Raw genomic sequence first — 17,951 nt, 5'->3', positions numbered from 1 at the left:
CCCATACAGCTGAAAAGTAAATTCTTGTTCCTACTATTTTTAGATCTGTCAGGCAAACAAGTGTGCTGATCGCGAGCATACATATATGTATATGTATGCAGATCCTTACCCGATCTGCAATACATATATGTATATATATGCAGACTGAACCAGTTCTGCCAAGACTCTAGCAGGCAGATCTGGTGCCAAACTGTCGAGCTTAGGCTCGCTGTCCTGGGTAGATCCACTGTGTTCTTGCACATGCTGATCTGTTGTAGAGGTGCCAGGGACTTTTCACGTGCAGATCTGGTCTAGTTCGACCATGCACTTACCTCCTTTGGCCGGACAAATTAAAACTACTTTTAGAGCCGATTTTTCTGTTATGATACATGGTAGCGTTGATTGATATTTCGTCAGCCCTGTTATTGTTGCATAGTATAACTGCTTCAAGGCTGCCAGAGTTGTTGTCATATCAAAATTCTATTTTACGTCATTAGGTTGGTTAAAACTGTTTTCAACGTTGTCTTATGCCCTGATGAAATTCTGATTTGTTTAAGAAACAGTTTATGTGAATTAACTTCTAAACTGAGGTTGTAAGGACTAACCTAGACTTGGCTGTTATACTTGTGTTAAGCTGGTCCAGAAGTTGTATTCTAGTGGTTCTGCTGGATGTTATGCAGGGAAAGAAATAACCCAAAAATCGGGTTAGGCCATTAATGTCGTTTTGATAAAAAAATCAATGTCTTTCTACCTGATAGTGATTATCCTTGTTTCAGTTTGATATCACTTATGTTGATTATTAGAGTTTGAATTTGATGTTTTTAATTTTGATGAAGTAATTGGTTTCCAAGAAGTTCTATTTTAATCACTTGTAATTCTGAAAGTTACACCCTTCATGTTGGTTGTAACTGTGCATCAATTGTTTGACTCACCAGGTTTCGTGTAATAAAATCTAAGAGTATGAAATTGAAATCTGCAGTACTGGTGCAGCGAAAACAGACCACAGCTTCACGTTAATGGGTACAACGCCGACCCGCCTTGATGCAGTAAGGGAGTCGACGCAGCTACGCTGAGGGGGGTGTTATCGTTGATGCTGATTACCTTATGCACGGTGGTTCAGCACGCCGTAACTCAATCACACAGTGAATCGAAAAACTCAGATCAATGGGCCTGAGTAACGTGTTATTAAAAGACTGACAATGCTTATAGGGAAAAAAGAAACCATTTAACTAATATGAGAATGACTGACAGTGATTGGAAAGGAAGCAATAAACAAAAAAGGTATAACAGCAATAGGCGTCAGACTGTAAAGGAAAACAATAAAAAAATAAGGAAAAGAAAACTGCTGAAGAAAAGAAAACTGTGGCTGTTCTTTCTGAAAATTCTCCATCTTCTCATGAAACCCTAGGCAGCTTTTTTAAAGGGCTTCAGTTTGGATCTGGGTCTCGGGTCCGGACCTGGACCCGAAACAACGTCTGCGTGCTGTTGGGTCTGTGATGCCTGGGCCTGTTTTGCATCATTGTTCTGGGTCTGCCCTGCATCATTCTCCCCGGGTTGGGAAGAAGTCGGCTTCGACGACTTATTGTCACCACACTGTTCACAATTCCATCTAAAAGTTTGGCCAAGTTTTGGGCATGAACATTTAAAAAGTACATTCCTCCTAAGATAATGTAGCACTCAGTGATATTCGTTGCAACTTGTAAGTGATCAAAACTCCTTCCCATAATCGCCACAAGGTATGTAAAGAGATCTAGTAGCTGCAGTGCCATTGAAGGTGCTTGAATCACTGTGGCTCCCCATAGTTGCATACTGTCCTCCAGAAAAAAGAGTTCATCAGCTGATTCACCCCATAATATCTGAAAAAACTTAGCCAGCTCATTTGCAAATGGAATGATTCTATCATCAAGATGTTCAACGATCAATGATACCAAGTTTGAAACTACCACCTTCGATTCAAACATTTGCACTGCTCCAAACAACTTGAAACACAAACTCCAACACATTGGGAAACAATCAGAAGGACCTAGTTCGTAACAATTATAATCATCAATAAGAGAATATAGCGACCAAATTATTGCAAGTTTAACTCCTAGATCGTTATCCTGGAGCAAGATAATCAAAGCATACCACACTGGTTTCCTTAAGCCGCCTTTGATCTCTAAAACCCATTTTCCAAAAATCCATGCAACTTTTAGATGTGTAATTTGCTGATTAGGATGATTATTTGAGAGTTCAAGAGACAAAGCCCCTTCATACCAAGTCTTGAAGCTGTGATATTTTGACAGTTCGTGATATGTATGTCCGGCAGAAGCATAGGCAGCTTCCTTGAGAAACAAGGCAGTCAGTATTTCAGGTTCTATTGCTGAGAATCCAATCATTGCTACATGAAGAGTGGAAACCACAAAAGGGCCCAGAAGATTACTATGATTTTCAAATAACGTAATGAACAAAGCTTCAACACAAGGCCTAAGCTTTTCAGTTTTCTGCAACAGATCCTGCTCTTGATGAAAGCTTTCAGGATCTCGATTCCACTCCTCTAAGTCATTTGTTTCGGGTCCGATAATGGCCTTGCTTGATAGCTTTATTGGCTTCTTGAGGAAAGCCTTAAAGGTAAGAGACTGCATGACTGATGATTTCAAGATCACCATTTTTCTGCTTGATATATTATCATGGAAGACCTGCCGCTTCTTGCACCATCTCAAGTAGAGGAGGACTGAGAGTAATGTTGCAGCCAATTCAGCAACAGTTGCAAAACGTTATTTTTGTTCACTGATTGGTTGAAACAATTGCTGATGGTCCCGCTCTCGGGGGCCCAAAGGATGGTTCCTTGTTCGGGGCTCGAGTCCTATTTCCACGAACTCGGGTCTGGACCTTCTCGGGTCCAGACCTGTCCACACGGCCCCCTTGCTACCACTCGTGGGTCTGCCGCCTTACGGCTCCCACACGGGGTCTCAAGGGGGAAGGTCACAGCCTTCCCGGGTCGGACAGAGGAACCCGGGTTCCCTGCAGTGCTCAGGGGGACGCTGAGACCCTGCAGGTCCGACCCCCCTTGTGGTGCGGGCTCCCCCAGCGCGAGGCCATGATCCCTGGCCTGGGGTAAGACCCAGCGTAACGCTGTGGTCCTGCAGTTCGAGCCCAGCCTGTGATGCCGTGGCAGGAACTCGCTGCCACGACTGAGGTGCTGTCACCCCTTGCTGATTCGGTGGGAGAGAGCCAAGAACTGGGCGATCCACAGTTGTAACAGGGTCCAGTTGGAGAGGTTGTACCGGATGAACATTGCTGCCTCCTGCATCCCTGTGCAGAGTCTCTCCAACGTCTTCCCGACGCGCCGCGAACTGGAGTGTTGACGAGGCTGGATCGACGGTGGCAACACCATTGGAGTTGTTCACGCGTGAGCCTAACTGGTTCAATCTCACCTCATGTGCGTCTACCTTGGACTCCAGTGCTCCCAACCGTGCCTCAATCCCATCCATCCGCTTCGATAAGCTGGCCACGTCCCGGCTGACGCGCAACATATTTTCATCCATTCAGGTCATCATCTCCATCATTCGTGACATTTGACTGTCGCTGCCGGTGTCCTGCTCCTTTCTCTTCGCCGGATCGTCCCTCACGTTCTGTGGCATGCTGCCGGCGACGGAGGATGCCCGGTGCTCTGATACCATTTGATGCAACGAAAACAAACACGTTAATGGGTACCACACCGACCCGCCTTGATGCAGTAAGGGAGTCGACGCAGCTACGCCGAGGGGGGGGGGTTATCATTGATGCTGATTACCCAATGCACGGTGGTTCAGCACGCCGTAACTCAATCACACAGTGAATCGAAAAACTCAGATCAATGGGCCTGAGTAACGTGTTATTAAAAGACTGACAATGCTTATAGGGAAAAAAGAAACCATTTAACTAATATGAGAATGACTGACAGTGATTGGAAAGGAAGCAATAAACAAAAAGGGTATAACAGCAATAGGCGTCAGACTGTAAAGGAAAACAATAAAAAAATAAGGAAAAGAAAACTGCTGAAGAAAGGAAAACTGTGGCTGTGCTTTCTGAAAATTCTCCATCTTCTCACGAAACCCTAGGCAGCTTATTTAAAGGGCTTCAGTTTGGATCCGGGTCTCGGGTCCGGACCCGGACCCAAAACAACGTCTGCGTGCTGTTGGGTCTGTGATGCCTGGGTCTGTGATGCATCATTGTTCTGGGCCTGCCCTGCATCAAGTACCTATGCACGTGATGTTTACTGCAGATGCTGTGCATCTGCTAAAAGTTTTTGTTTCCATCAAGCATACTGTACATTTGGTGAATTTCAAGAAATGGAGAAGAGTCTAGTTTGCACTGATAATATTGAATGATGATCATTCTTCCTGTTAGTTCCTTCTTGTCAGTTTGAAAATTATATTTATTTCTAAATATTTACTTGCCACCATTAGGCCAAGGTTACATATGGATGGCACACAAAATCCCTGGGAGCGAAACATGGGATCTCTACAAGAGAAGCAAAGAACTATGGGAAGAATTGGCAGATGAGATACGATGTCAGGGCATGGACCCTTTGCAAGAGTTAGGATGGAAGAAAACAGGTAAGAACTGTACTTGTTGACTATCTTTAGAATTATCCTACTGTCTTTTAGCAATTTTGGTTGGAATATTGTGTATATGATATTCATGTTCTGATTTGTTATATTCTTGTATAAGCAAATAGATTTATTTTTTACTTTTCCTATAAATTGCAATGGTTTCTCTGCGATAAGTTATATATTGCTTTTCAATTATGGGGTTCACTTTTCTCTTTTGGATTTGTTAATGCCCTTAGAAAATCTAAGGGCATTATACTATGTCTTGCTTCTAAATATGTTTTTTCCTTTTTGAAATTAATATATAACATTTATAATCATGTGCACTTGATACAAATAGAATCATGAAATTCTTGGTATCTGATTTTTATTAATAGGAAGCTTGTTAATTGGTAAAACTCCGGAAGAATCAGCAATGCTGGTAGGTAGGGTAAAGGCGCTCTCTGAAGCTGGGTTGACAGCAGAATACTTGTCTGCTAGCACTTTGGTTTCGAAGGAACCTTCTCTTGAAGTTGGAAGGGATTGGGGTGCTGCTTTTGTCCCAGATGATTGCCAGATGGATGCTCGACTTGCTGTTGCCTTCATTGAGAAGGTGCGCTAAAAAATATGTTGTCCTTTCTGTTGCTTTCACAGAAAGAAGCCTGAAAAGCGCACTGACTTTTGATGTTCTGCGTTAATGCAGGGGAATAGGTCCTTTGGTTTGCATGGTAGATATCAGGAATTCTATCATGATCCAGTAGTTTCCTTAGCAAGGTGTGCTCCAATCAGGGGTGAAAATATATGTATTTGTTCTCTTTTAATTTTCATTTTTCTTATTCTAGTGGTTTCTTTTCACTGATTATGTTGTCATGCTATCTAGGTCTAATTATGGTGATGAGGTTTTGGCTATACAAACTTCCAAGAATATAGTGTATTGTAACAAGGCTCTTGTAGTGGCAACTGGTGCTTGGAGCGGGTCCTTAATCCAAAACCTTTTCAAGAGATTAGAAATGTCACTTGTTGTCCCTGTGATACCTAGAAAGGTGCGCTCCTAAACTATGTGCTTGTTTCATAGTCAATATACAAGAATAAACTTATAAGGTTGAACTTTTTAATGAAGAAGCAAAGTACAAGTTTCATTTTTCGTAGTATTCTTGCATGATTTTCTTCTGGCACTTCATTAATTGGGTAAGGTCCAATACAGTGGACAAGTTTGTGTCCGCATTCCTGTGAATAGGTGCAGCTTGCTTCATGGTTACACTACTATTGGTCATAGTGAGAAATTCATTTTACTCTGTGGCAAATGTGTCTATTACTCTATTCAGACTTTACATGTTTCTGATGGGAGTAACTTCAGCATCTAATAATTTCTTAATTTTCTCGGCCATCTGCATATATGAAATTGGGTCATCACATAATCAAATAGAAAACTGATCATATTTTAGACTGTTGAGAAGCCATTCGACACATGCATCTTTTTTTGTCAAATCAAAAACTGCTCAAATGTAGACTGTTGAGCAAGAAATTCAACACCCACCCACACATGCCCCCCCCCCCCCCCCCCACACACACACAAGTCGAGTCAGGTGACTGGTCAACTGGTTGAGACTCTCTTAGTTGATCATAACTGGTGAATGACTACGCAACTAGTTGATGACTAGGTCGTCCATAATATTTTTGACCCTACAGATGCCTAGGGTCATTTTGCTTCAACCAACCCCAACAAAGGATAAAGGTTGTCTGTGGATGATTGCTCACAAACCTGATAACATAAAAGGAGTTTTCCCCCCATATGCATAAAATCAAGAATCAAAATCAAGGAAAAGACACCATATTTCTTACGTTTCACAATCTAATATTTAGGATAAAGAAATCATGTCTCTCACCTTTAATTCTTAAAGGCGATTTTTGTGTTTTTCAGTTATCTCAAACCTCTTCCCACAATTGGAGAAAAACAAGTCAAAGATTCATTTTTCTTCCCTTTTACTATTCAAATATTTCACTTTGTTTTTTGACATATAGTTGGAGAATGTATGTTGAATCCATAGTTATCAAGAAATGAAACGAATATGAGAAGCAATACGTGGAGCGGAAGCAAGGATGCAGTTGTTATAAAGTAGTATAAAGTGAGAAGCGAGATACAATTGTGAAGAGATTACGGAGGTGCATGAGAAATGAAAAAGGAAACACAATAGGAAGCAATATGAAGTGGGAGCAGAAGTGAGTAGGAAACAACATGAAAACGAGTATTAAACAATATAAATGAACATGCAAGATTTTTATAGATTTTTTTTTTAATATGAAAAATATAGGAACCGTGCGGGAAGTGAGTGGGAAACCACAAGAAGTAAGAGGGAAACACTAAGTAAAGAAGGGCGAATCAATTTGGGAAACACAGTGAGAAGTGGGCTTCCCACAAAAGGAACACATAGAGATCAACTGGATAATGTTGTCCTCAATTGAAAATGTATCCATAATCTAGAATAATCAACATATTATTTCTTTAGGTAGGCAAATCTAATGCATGAACTTGTTTATGGCTTCCTGTTTGTCTTTGTTAAAGTTTATATATATATATATATATATATATATATACTTATTGTTTGTCTTTGTTAAAGTTTTTATATATATATATATACTTATTGTTTGTGTTTACCTCCTTCACTCCTCCCGGCGGCTGCGCTGCACCTCCTCCCCATTACGATTTTCTTCTTCGGGTGTACCGTATGTCGAGCATGCTGTGTGGGGGCGATCGAGAATCCCTCAATGAAAAGGGGGATTTTGGGCTTTCGATGTCGGAAGTTCCAAATCTTAGAATTGGGGATTTCGAAATCCTGAAAATGGGTATCTGTGTCGCTAAACTGTCCTTTGCGATTTGGGTATACGCACTCCGGTACAGGAGGTTGGTTGTAGAATCCAAATCACCTAGAGGAGGTTTTGGGGTTTCGGATTGTTATTATGAAGGGAGTTATGGATTTTGGATTTCCGATAGTAGGATATTACTGTTGTTTTTCTTCTATGGTGTGTCGTGGGTTTGAGCTTGAGGTGTGGGGTGTTGTAAATCCCCAAATCATGGGAAAGGTTTTAATGGCTGCCATAAACCCCAAATCGGCAGATTTAGGGGTTTCGGCTGCTATGGACCCCAAAAAAAAAAAAACAGTGTCACGTTGGGGAAAGGAAAGAGGAGAAAGAAATCTGTTTATTTTGGGTTCAAGTGGGGGGTGTTAAACCATATAAAAGAATCGGTTTTTTGGTTCAATTAAAATTTTTGTGTTAGCGTGATGCTCAGTTTCAACGTTATTTGCTACAGAATCTTGGATTTTATTTGGGTAATAATTTTGTTATAGTTTCCTGAGTTGTTGGTTCATGCTAGTCATCGATTGATTTGAGATGATTCACACGTAGTGTTGGTTCTATGTGAATCGATGTTTTTGGATAGGTTTTTGAGAATTGTATATACAAAACTGATTCTTTGCTTATTCATGTACCCATTTCGTTGATTAGATTTTGATAGGCCTTAAACCAGAATCTCTACTGAATTAAATAGAAATGAAGTCTGTGGTTTTTCTTGGAATAGATATATCAAACTTTACCCTAACCTGCGTTTTCTTGATCTGCGTTCAATTTGTATATTGACATATTGTTTACATGTACGATGTTATTGTTCTGTTATGGCGCATATGGCTTGTCCATGCAACTTGGAGACATTGTGTGTTGGACTTTCACGCATAGTAGGCTGTTGTCAGCATTGCTCTTTTACCTTGGGCATTAATGCCATATTGAATTAACACATAACATTGACTGTTAGCCTTGTTCTTATAAATTTTTGCATGCCTTGAGTGTCTAATAAGTATTTTCAGTTGACTAGTAAGTTAGTAAGTTTGAGTTTTCAAGTTGTTAAATCTGGAGACTAAACTAAACTATAAAAGAGAAAAATCTTTAGTGCGTATTAGATTTCCTGAAATTGCTACCTGAAAATCTTGCGGTGAGATTTGATGTACTACCGTTTAATACGCTATACTACACTCAATGACCAATAGGTACAAGTTAGACTGATCCAGAACACTAAATTACGTATTCTGAGTTTTGAGCAGCATGTTAGATACAGAGTTTGATTACCAGGGGTAGGATAGAGAACTACATGCATGCAAGTTTTTATTTCTGAAAAGTGTTGGTTTCGGAAAAATGGTATTGTGGTCCTTTTGTAATTCTGTACAACCAGTATACGAATACCTGTATGTTTCTGAATTGCGTTAACAGGAACCGTGATAGGACTTCACTTACGGATATGCATATTCTCTTATGGTCATGTGTATATTAAACTGTAAAATTCTCTGGTTTTCCAATGCATAGTTAGTTGCATGATAAGACGATGCTCAAATGCGTATTTAGCGGCTTAGTAAATTGATGATTCAAGTGCATATTAAGGGCCATAACTTCTGATGTTCAAATGCATATTATACTGAAATAGAACCAAGAATGGAGTGGATGAACTACAAATGGTGTGGTTTGGGAAACCCTGCCTAATGGGCAATTTGGGTTGAATACCCGATGCGGGTACTTGGGTGGTTAAATTGTGCGTAATGACAATAAAACTGATAGAAAACTTAAACTTAAATGTCGTATGCATGACTGGTTTAAAGCTACCGGGGCATCGGTGTTTGTGTTATAGAATTTGTAACATGAGAAATATTTGATTTTTGTTAATATGTTATTGCTTTGGTACGGGTGCATACATGATATGAATTTGTGCAGTCCTGAAATTTCAATTTCTAGATCCGGGTTATATTCATGTGTGTGGATGTTAACATATGAAAAGTTTCATGTGCCTACATTTATAGAACATGTTTAGTTATCATGCATTTATAAATTGGCTTCAAGTACATGTGCATACATGAAATCGATGTGTGTTTGGCATGTACAATCATGCATACATGTTCTTATGTACTTATGAATTATGGATGAATGCATGTGTGTTAAGTGATTACATGAAAACACTTGCACATGGATGGTGAACACATGCATATGACTGTGGTAACTCATGCACATTGTTAAATTGGTTTGGATGAATGTGCATTTGGAATCATGTTGGTATCATTGCATAAATTGCATATTGTTATGATTTTTGCATTCAATGCATCGATGGTCTAAATGAATCATCACATGCCTGGAGAGCCTTGAGCTTTGATTGCTCTTTCTTTAATTGTTTAAATGCATCGCAAAAATCACATTTATATTATGGTTTTAATTGCGGTGTTCTATTATTGCCACAAGTGGTAGACCGTGAAGAGCTGCGCATGCTGATTTGCGAGCTTATGGTTACATACCGATGTGCAAGCCTATGTAATTAACTTTTCATGTTGATTTGCAAATGAAATTTTATTGCACTACATTGCATTGTTCGATGTGTTTCCACGGGCTGGAGTCCTGTGATGGTTCTCGTAGGGGTAGATGCGAGCTTTTGCCTTGTTTTTGCATGCTGAATTGCAAAACTCAATAATTGGCTCTTAATAAAAAGATAATGAATAAGAACAGTGTAATATACGTTCTGGGATCTCTCATCTGGAGAATGAGGAACTTAGAGTTCTGGTCTTGGGGAGACTGTAAGGATAAAAAACTCCGTGTGCTTTATTTTGTCCCTTGAACCCGATATTGAGGTTCTTTCTCCTAACCTACAGCAGCATAAATGCCCCCCATTGGATGATGCAGGTAGTAGACTCCATTTTCTTCATAGCCTCCACCAATCTTCTTTCCCGTCCGCAAATCCTGAAAATGACAACCCACAGGATCAAATATCACTCTACAATTTAGCTCTTTTGTAAGACAACTCACTGATAGTAAACTCTGAGGAAAAAGACATTTTTCAACTGCAAAGAAGACACTATAGAAATATTTCCCTGACCAACAATAGGAGAAGAACTCCCATCTGCTAATGAGACTCCCCGATGAGCAGTAATATCCTTTAGATTTGAAAAGAAATTAGAATTTTCAGACAAATGTCTGGAGGCACCAAAGTCAATAATCCACTTACTATCATTTTTATGAAGATGATCCCCTGTTGAGTAGGCTACACCAGCTAAAAGAGAAGAGGAGCTTGAAGGCCGAGGGGCTATCAGTTCATCATATTCTGCTCGACTAAGAGTGATACAGTCGTTGGCAGAAGTAGTTTCATTTGCATTTGCTACCTTTAGTGTTGTAACATTAGCTTTTGGAACATTAGGCTTTGATGAAGAGAAGGCTGACCGTCCATGTTTATCCCAACAATGATCTTCTAAGTGTCCTGATTTTCCACAGAAAGTACATTGAAGTCTACCTCTACCTCCCATACCTCTTCCACGACCTCGTCTTCTAATATTTTGAGTATTTCCACATCCATAACCCGATGAGACAGCTAGAGCAGATGTCTGAGATATAGGATGTGATTGTGGAAGAGAAAAAACAAGTCTACTCAAGCGATTGTATGCATAAGCAAGTGTAGGTATATCAGATCCAGTCAACATTTGGACTTTAGCAACAGAGAATTCTAAAGATAAGCCTGTGAGAAACCGAGCAACCATAGTCTATTCTTGATGATCCTTTTGCTTCGAACAACAAAGAGGCCTGTGAGCATTAAGTCTTTCAAATGTTGCTTTGACGGAGGCATAGTACTAGGCCAATGTTTGATTTCCCTGCTGCAAATTATATATCTCTTGTTCAACTTGCAGGATACGACTCACATTAGTCTCTTGAGAGTACGTATCTCGAATATTGTCCCACATCTGTTTAGCTGTATTATAGTAAATTAGATCATCTTAGTATGGGGTTCGAAAATATTCATGATCCATGACATAACAATGTCATTATCTTCATCTCAAGTGATATATTTTCCCACTTTATCATCTGATTCAGTTTAGAATAATATGTGTTTTCTACGATGTCCAGATACCGACATCGTAAAAGTTCTGGACCACCTGACATAGTTTGTTTCATTCAATTTCACAGAAGAGCCATATGAGAAGAGATTTGCAAATGCCTTATATTCCCCAATAGTCTCATTCTTGGAATCGAGTTTTGAAGCTTCACCCATAATAAAAAAACACTAGCCGATAATACTGCTGCAATAAATGACAAAAGAAAACTTATCCCAGATTCACAAAACAAACAACAATCAGATTCCCTCTTTAGATCACTAAGAGTTCGAATCTGAATATTTCACAACCACACTAGGTTCAACACACAGCAAAAACGGTGATGAGTCACGACAGCAGATCTGAAAACAGATCTGAAATAGCCAGAACCACTTCAAACATGCCATCTAGGTCCACGACCAAAACAGAACAAATGGTCATTAAATCCATGATCTGTGATAAGCACATCCCAGATAAGATATTTTCCACGAAACAGAAATCACGGCAGCATCAGATCAGTAAAAAAAAACCCTCCCCATACCACAGGATTCATAGCAACCCCAGATAACACAAATATTTTTTTTTTCGACATCCAGATTCTTGAATATCCAGATCTACGACTGAGCAGTATAATTTTTCTTCACTTCCACTTAGACTCATAATCAGAAAAGAATTTTTTTGGCTTTTGCACATCACCCATAGTTGCCGATACTCGATCTTGTTGACAAAAAAAATTATCGTGGCCTTTAGATCTGATTACAGATCTGTGTCATGACACTTGTCAGACATCAGATCTGTTATCAGATCTATGCAACTCTTAAAAAAAAAACCAAAATACTCGCAGCTTTTTCCTTTACTCGAGCTTTGGTGCAGACAGCACGTGATGCACACCTTTGGTGCTGACAGAACACGTGCTCACGCTCCCAAGACCTGCTGCTCTGATACTATGTGAAAAGCTTTAATGGGGTACACAGGAGAGAGAGAGAGAGAGAGAGAGAGAGAGAGAGAGAGAGAGAGAGAGAGAGATCAGTTGAGAAAGAATGTAACTCGTTATATCATTTAGGGCTAATCACCTCTAGTTTAAATAAAGCTCAGCCAAAAAGGAAAAATTACATACGGGTCCCTCATTATATATAAAATATCAAATAACCACCTTTAAGAATAAATAATACTTGAAACCTCAAAAGGTCGACTAATCTTAACAGTTTACAAACATTGTCTTAATAATATTCTTATATTTTTTACTTGTGTTTTAGCCCCTACGTGGCTTGTGTGGTCGTGCTCTTGTAGTGACCCATAAGTGGTCTTGATTGTATATGTTTTTGTGTTCTTGTATGCCCGTAAGACCACCCACTTGTATTCTTTTTGTATTTTGATTACAGTATGTTCCCAAGTCATTCTTGTGTCATTTTCACCTATGACTTCTATTGGTTTTCTAAGTTGAATATTTTTTTCTTTATGAATCATTTTGTGCCATTGTGTTCTATATGTTGAACTAATATTTGATTAGTCTTATAATAAGGGAAGTTCAATCCTAAATGCATTTTATTTTTAAATATAATTAAACAGTGATTTTTTTGCTATTCCAGGGTTATCTGCTTTCATTAGAGAACTTCCAGAAATTTCAACTGAGACATGGTATAATGGATGTGGGGTATGTTGATAATCTGAATGCTTCTCAATCACCCGATTCTTCTGCTTCAGGAATTCCTGAACATGGAGAGAACTTGTCAATTTCAATGACAGCTAGCACTGATGCTGTGGGGAACTTACTTTTAGGTATACGCTTGGAGGTTATTCTCTTTCATAGAAGATTGTGATCTTGATTTACATAGTATTGGCATAATTAATGGGCATTAAGCTTGTCAGCTGGTTTTCTTAACTAAGTGATGGAGAAGAAAATTATTCAAATAATAAATGTTGGCAGGTTGTTTTTGTAATGAAACAAGTGGAAATACAAATGGCAAATCCACAAAGGGATTACAATAAACAAAAGAGATTACGCAAGCAATAGTCGACTATGGGACAATACAACATTCAATCATGAACAATCACCAAGGCACACAATGTGCACACAAAAGCCACAAAGGGCACACACAACACAAAAAAATATAGATCTTCACTTATGAAAATGCTTAGAAAGCATTAAAAGATACAAATGGGGAAGCCTCTATTTATAATACAGCCAATAGATAATGGGGCCGCCTAATACAGCCAAAAGGTAAAATGATGACAGCCTAATACCCCCAAGAGGTAATGGGGGCAGCCCAACTAGCTGTTGGGCTAACCCCCAACACTCATATTTATGACTGTTGGGAGCAGCCCAATAGCTAGTTGGGCTGCTGCCCCAACAATCATATGAAAACAACAAATAAAAATAAGAAATAAAGTAAGAAATAAAAAAAACTCAGCCTCTACTAGGCTAACACCTATTACATATAGGAAATGACTGAAATACCCATCAATACTCCTGATGGGTATTTCAGTTTAGACGAAACAAAATATGTATATATGAACAAAGATACATATAATTTAACACTTCTCTTCAACCTTATGGTGTGATCACCGAAAGTTTGCCAAGAAGATATTAAAAATGAGGCGAAGGTAAGGCCTTAGTGAAAAAATCTGCCTGTGCTTGGTTCATTTGTGGAAGGAGTGGTTGCTTGCAATATAAGTAACACTCTTGTTGTCGCAACACATTTTTGAAGGACTAGAGATGACTAAGCCCATATCTTTGATAAGACTCTATAACCAAATAATTTTCATAGTTGTCATTGCCATTGTTCGATATTCAGTTTCGATAGATGACAAAGAGATCTTTTGTTGCTTCTTACACCAAGATATGAGATAGCCCCCTAAAAACACACACAAACCAATAGTTGAGACTTTATCATTAGGATTACCTCCACAATTCGCATCAGTATAAGCAATTAAATCTAAAAAAAAAGATGATAGAAATAGTCTTTTGGTTATAGAATTCTTGATATATCTGACAATCCACATAACACTCATATGCACCATAGAGGGTGTATGTTGAAATTGACTGGTTGAGTGTGTAAGAAAGGGCAATCCACAACAAGAGTGTTTCTCAACAAGTTCTCACAAAGGAATCACAAGAACCATAAAGGTTCATAAAGAGAGCTTCAAAACAAGAACAAACACAATACCCAAAAAGAGGTATTCAAAATACTTGAAAAAATAAATTTCTAAGATTGGGATTAAATTCCACACAACAAGCATACTATAGAAGGGGAATAGTCCCCATATTTATAGAGAGAAGGAGAGGAGCCTCAAGGGAGTCGTTGGACTCCCAACGACTCTATTAGAGCCGTTGGGACTCTAACGGCTCCCTTGAAGCTGCACCTTTTTGACTTGGTCAAAAAGTTCCTTTTTGACTAGTCAAAAAGGTGAAGCCTAAATGAGTCCTAAAAGGGGTGAGTTTAGCTAGTTCTAGTTATGTTTCAACTAGAAATAAATAAACCAAAGACTAACTAGAAATAAAGGAAAATATTACATGAGATTACATGCCTATGAGCTTACATATGCGATATTATATGATATTATATATTTTAACACTCCCTCAAACTTATGGTTGGATAACCGAAAGTTTGCTTAAGAGAAAATTAAATCTAGGAGTAGCGAGAGGCTTGGTGAAGAAATCGGCCAACTAATATTCTGAAGCAACATAGGGAAGATTAATGGTGCCGCGCAAAAATTCCTTTCGTACATAATGACAGTCCATTTCTATATGCTTGGTGCGTTCGTGGAATATCCGATTGCTTGTAATATAGATAGAGCTCTTGTTGTCACAACACAGATTTGATGCTTTTGAACTTTCAACTCCCATATCAGAAAGTAGACGTCGAAGCCAGACTAATTCCATAGTGGTTGTGGCCATTGCCCTATATTCAACTTCTGTTGATGAGAGAGAGACCTTTTGTTGCTTCTTGCATCGCTATGACACCAAGGATTCTCCCAAGAAGACACAAAAACCTGCAGTTGAGTGACAACCATTTGGATCACCACCCCACTCTGCATCAGTATAAGCAAGCAGTTCTAAATTAGAGGAAGCAGATAAAAATAAACCTCGAGAAATAGATTTTTTAATGTATCTAATAATATGCAAAACTGCGCCCATATGAACAGAAGTTGGGGCATGCTGAAATTGACTGGCTGTATAGACAACATGTGCAATGTCAGGTCTTGTGATCGATAGATACGATAGAGCCCCAACAAGTTGTCTATATGGAGTTGGATTTTCGAGTGGTTCTCCATCATCAATCTTCATTTTGACATTCACAATTTCAGGAGTATCAAGGTGCCTTTCATCTGAAATACCTGATCTGGCAACAATATCCAATGCAAACTTGCAACTTCTATACCAAGAAAGTATTTCAAAAAACCTAAATCACTCATTTCAAAATGTGTTTTGAGAAATTTTTTAATATCATAAACTTTCTGTTTATCACTTCCGGTGATGATCATATTGTCAACATAGAGTAGAAGGATGATAATACCTGCATTAGAATTCTTAACAAACAAAGTTGTGTCAGTAAGACAAAACCGAAAACCAAAATCAAGCATACCCTTACTAAACTTGTCATACCAAGCTTTTGGGGTCTGCTTGAGACCATACAGAGCCTTATTTAGACGAAAAGTTTTTCCTTTAGGAACATTTATTTCCGGTGGTGGGTCCATGTATACTTCTTCAGCTAAATTTTCATTTAGAAAATCATTTTTAACATCCATTTGAAAAATATGCCATCCTTTTATTGATGCAAGAGCTATTAGGATTCTAACTGTTGAGAATAGGTGGTTTTAGGTTAAGTTCTCTTATATTGGAGGTTTTCTGAATTTTTGTTCTCATGAAGACTTATATGTAATTTTTCCTTTTTGCCTCTCTATTTAATATAGAGAGAAGCCCTAGTCTAATTAACGAGTTGAGTTTTCTATGCAGCCGTCTCTCTCTCTCTCTCTACATAGGTGGCTGCTTCCTCCTTCTACATAGTATCAAAGCCTACGATCCTAGGAGCGTGATCTACACCAGGAGCGTGACCCACATCAGGAGCGTGATTTACTGCAACGATCTCGAACCAGGTGTGGATTTTCTTTTTTAGATCTGATGACAGATCTGGCCCAGATCTGTTATTAGATCTAATGACCAACTTGGGAGTGATCTTCATGTCTGGCAATAGTGACCCCCTTCTCTTGATCGAGATCTGCAATTTTTTTTTGGATTGAGCAGCTGATAACATTGTTTACCTTAGTATGGTTATCGTGCCCCTGTCGTGATTTGATTACCTTCGTATGGCTGTTTGTCCTTTGAAGAAATAAACTTCCTGTGTTAGCAGTCGTGATTTACAGCATGCTGTCGTGAATGTCATGGTTGTCACGCTCTCTGTCGTCAGATCTAAGGATGGAGCTCCTGTCGTGATTTCCTGGAGCCGTAACCATTTTCTTTGATTATTTTTTTTCGTGGGGTTTGTTTTGTCATCTCCTGTCGTGATTCTCTGAAGATTGACGAGTTCCTGCTGGTGCGTGCCTGCTGTGATTGATGTGCCGTGAATGACAAGTTCCTGCTGTTCCTGCTGTGCCTGTGATGCTGCGTGCCAGCCGAGACTGTCATGCTTTCTGTGCTGATTGCGTGCATGCCGTGATTCTGGATTTTTTTTTGTGTTTGCTGCGTGTGATAGAGATATGATTGCTCTAGTTAATTGTCTTCTGAAGACTTATTGGTAGTTATGCTTTATATGATTGGGGAACAACAGTTGTCGTGTTCATCTGTGTTGCAACGGAATATTATTGTTGGCCGTGGTGTGTTTGGTGCAACTATCCCTTTGTCATAACAACAACATGAGTGATTACCTGCTGGTTGTGGACTGTTTTCTTGTTTGGAAACAGCGGGGCTGATTCCTTACAGTGTTGAAAACTCTACCTGAATTTTTGCTGTTCTAGTGAGCAGTATGGCTGAAAATTCGAAATGTGATTCTAAAATGGAACAGATTGGGGACTATAAGGCTTTTGCCAACCCCTTCTCGTATGGCTCTTCTGTAAGGTTGAATGAAACCAACTATGCCAGGTGGTCCAGAACCTTTATGAGGTCGGTATCTGGACATCGTCGAAAACACATTTTGTTGGAAGGCGAACCCACTGAGAAATTGGGAAAATATGTTACTTGGGATGAAGATAATGACATAGTTATGTCATGGATCATGAATAGTGTCGAGCCCCATATTGCAGATGGATTGATCTACTATAATACAACCAAACTGATGTGGGACAATCTTCGTGATACATACTCATAAGAAACGAATGTGAGTCGTATCCTGCAAGTCGAACAAGAAATATATAATTTGCAACAGGGAGATCAGACCTTGGCCCAGTACTATGCCTCGGTCAAAGCTGCGTTTGAAAGACTTAATGCTCACAGGCCTCATTGTTGCTCGAAGCAAAATGATCATCAAGAACAAACCATTGTTGCTCGTTTTCTTACAGGTCTTTCTTTAGATTTCTCTGTTGCAAAAGTTCAAAT

General features: G+C 39.2%; 1 protein-coding gene across 2 annotated transcripts in view; it reads left to right on the top strand.

Moving 5' to 3' along the window:
- The window catches only part of LOC149811867 (FAD-dependent oxidoreductase family protein), a 138,139-nt gene that overhangs the window by 39,364 nt on the left and 80,824 nt on the right, over positions 1 to 17,951 (top strand). For both annotated transcript variants that reach the window (XM_089992724.1, XM_089992725.1), the window contains exons 2-6: positions 4,410 to 4,559; positions 4,931 to 5,145; positions 5,236 to 5,306; positions 5,413 to 5,575; positions 13,009 to 13,198. In XM_089992724.1, the coding sequence (XP_089848850.1) occupies positions 4,410 to 4,559; positions 4,931 to 5,145; positions 5,236 to 5,306; positions 5,413 to 5,575; positions 13,009 to 13,198 (789 nt within the window). The remainder of the gene's footprint in view (positions 1 to 4,409; positions 4,560 to 4,930; positions 5,146 to 5,235; positions 5,307 to 5,412; positions 5,576 to 13,008; positions 13,199 to 17,951) is intronic.

Source organism: Nuphar pumila, chromosome 17 (assembly GCF_984573655.1).
Source record: "Nuphar pumila chromosome 17, dmNupPumi1.hap1.1, whole genome shotgun sequence".
Lineage (NCBI taxonomy): Eukaryota > Viridiplantae > Streptophyta > Magnoliopsida > Nymphaeales > Nymphaeaceae > Nuphar > Nuphar pumila.
The sequence above is the reverse complement of the archived record's forward strand: the minus strand, read 5'-3'. Positions and strand labels throughout refer to the sequence as shown.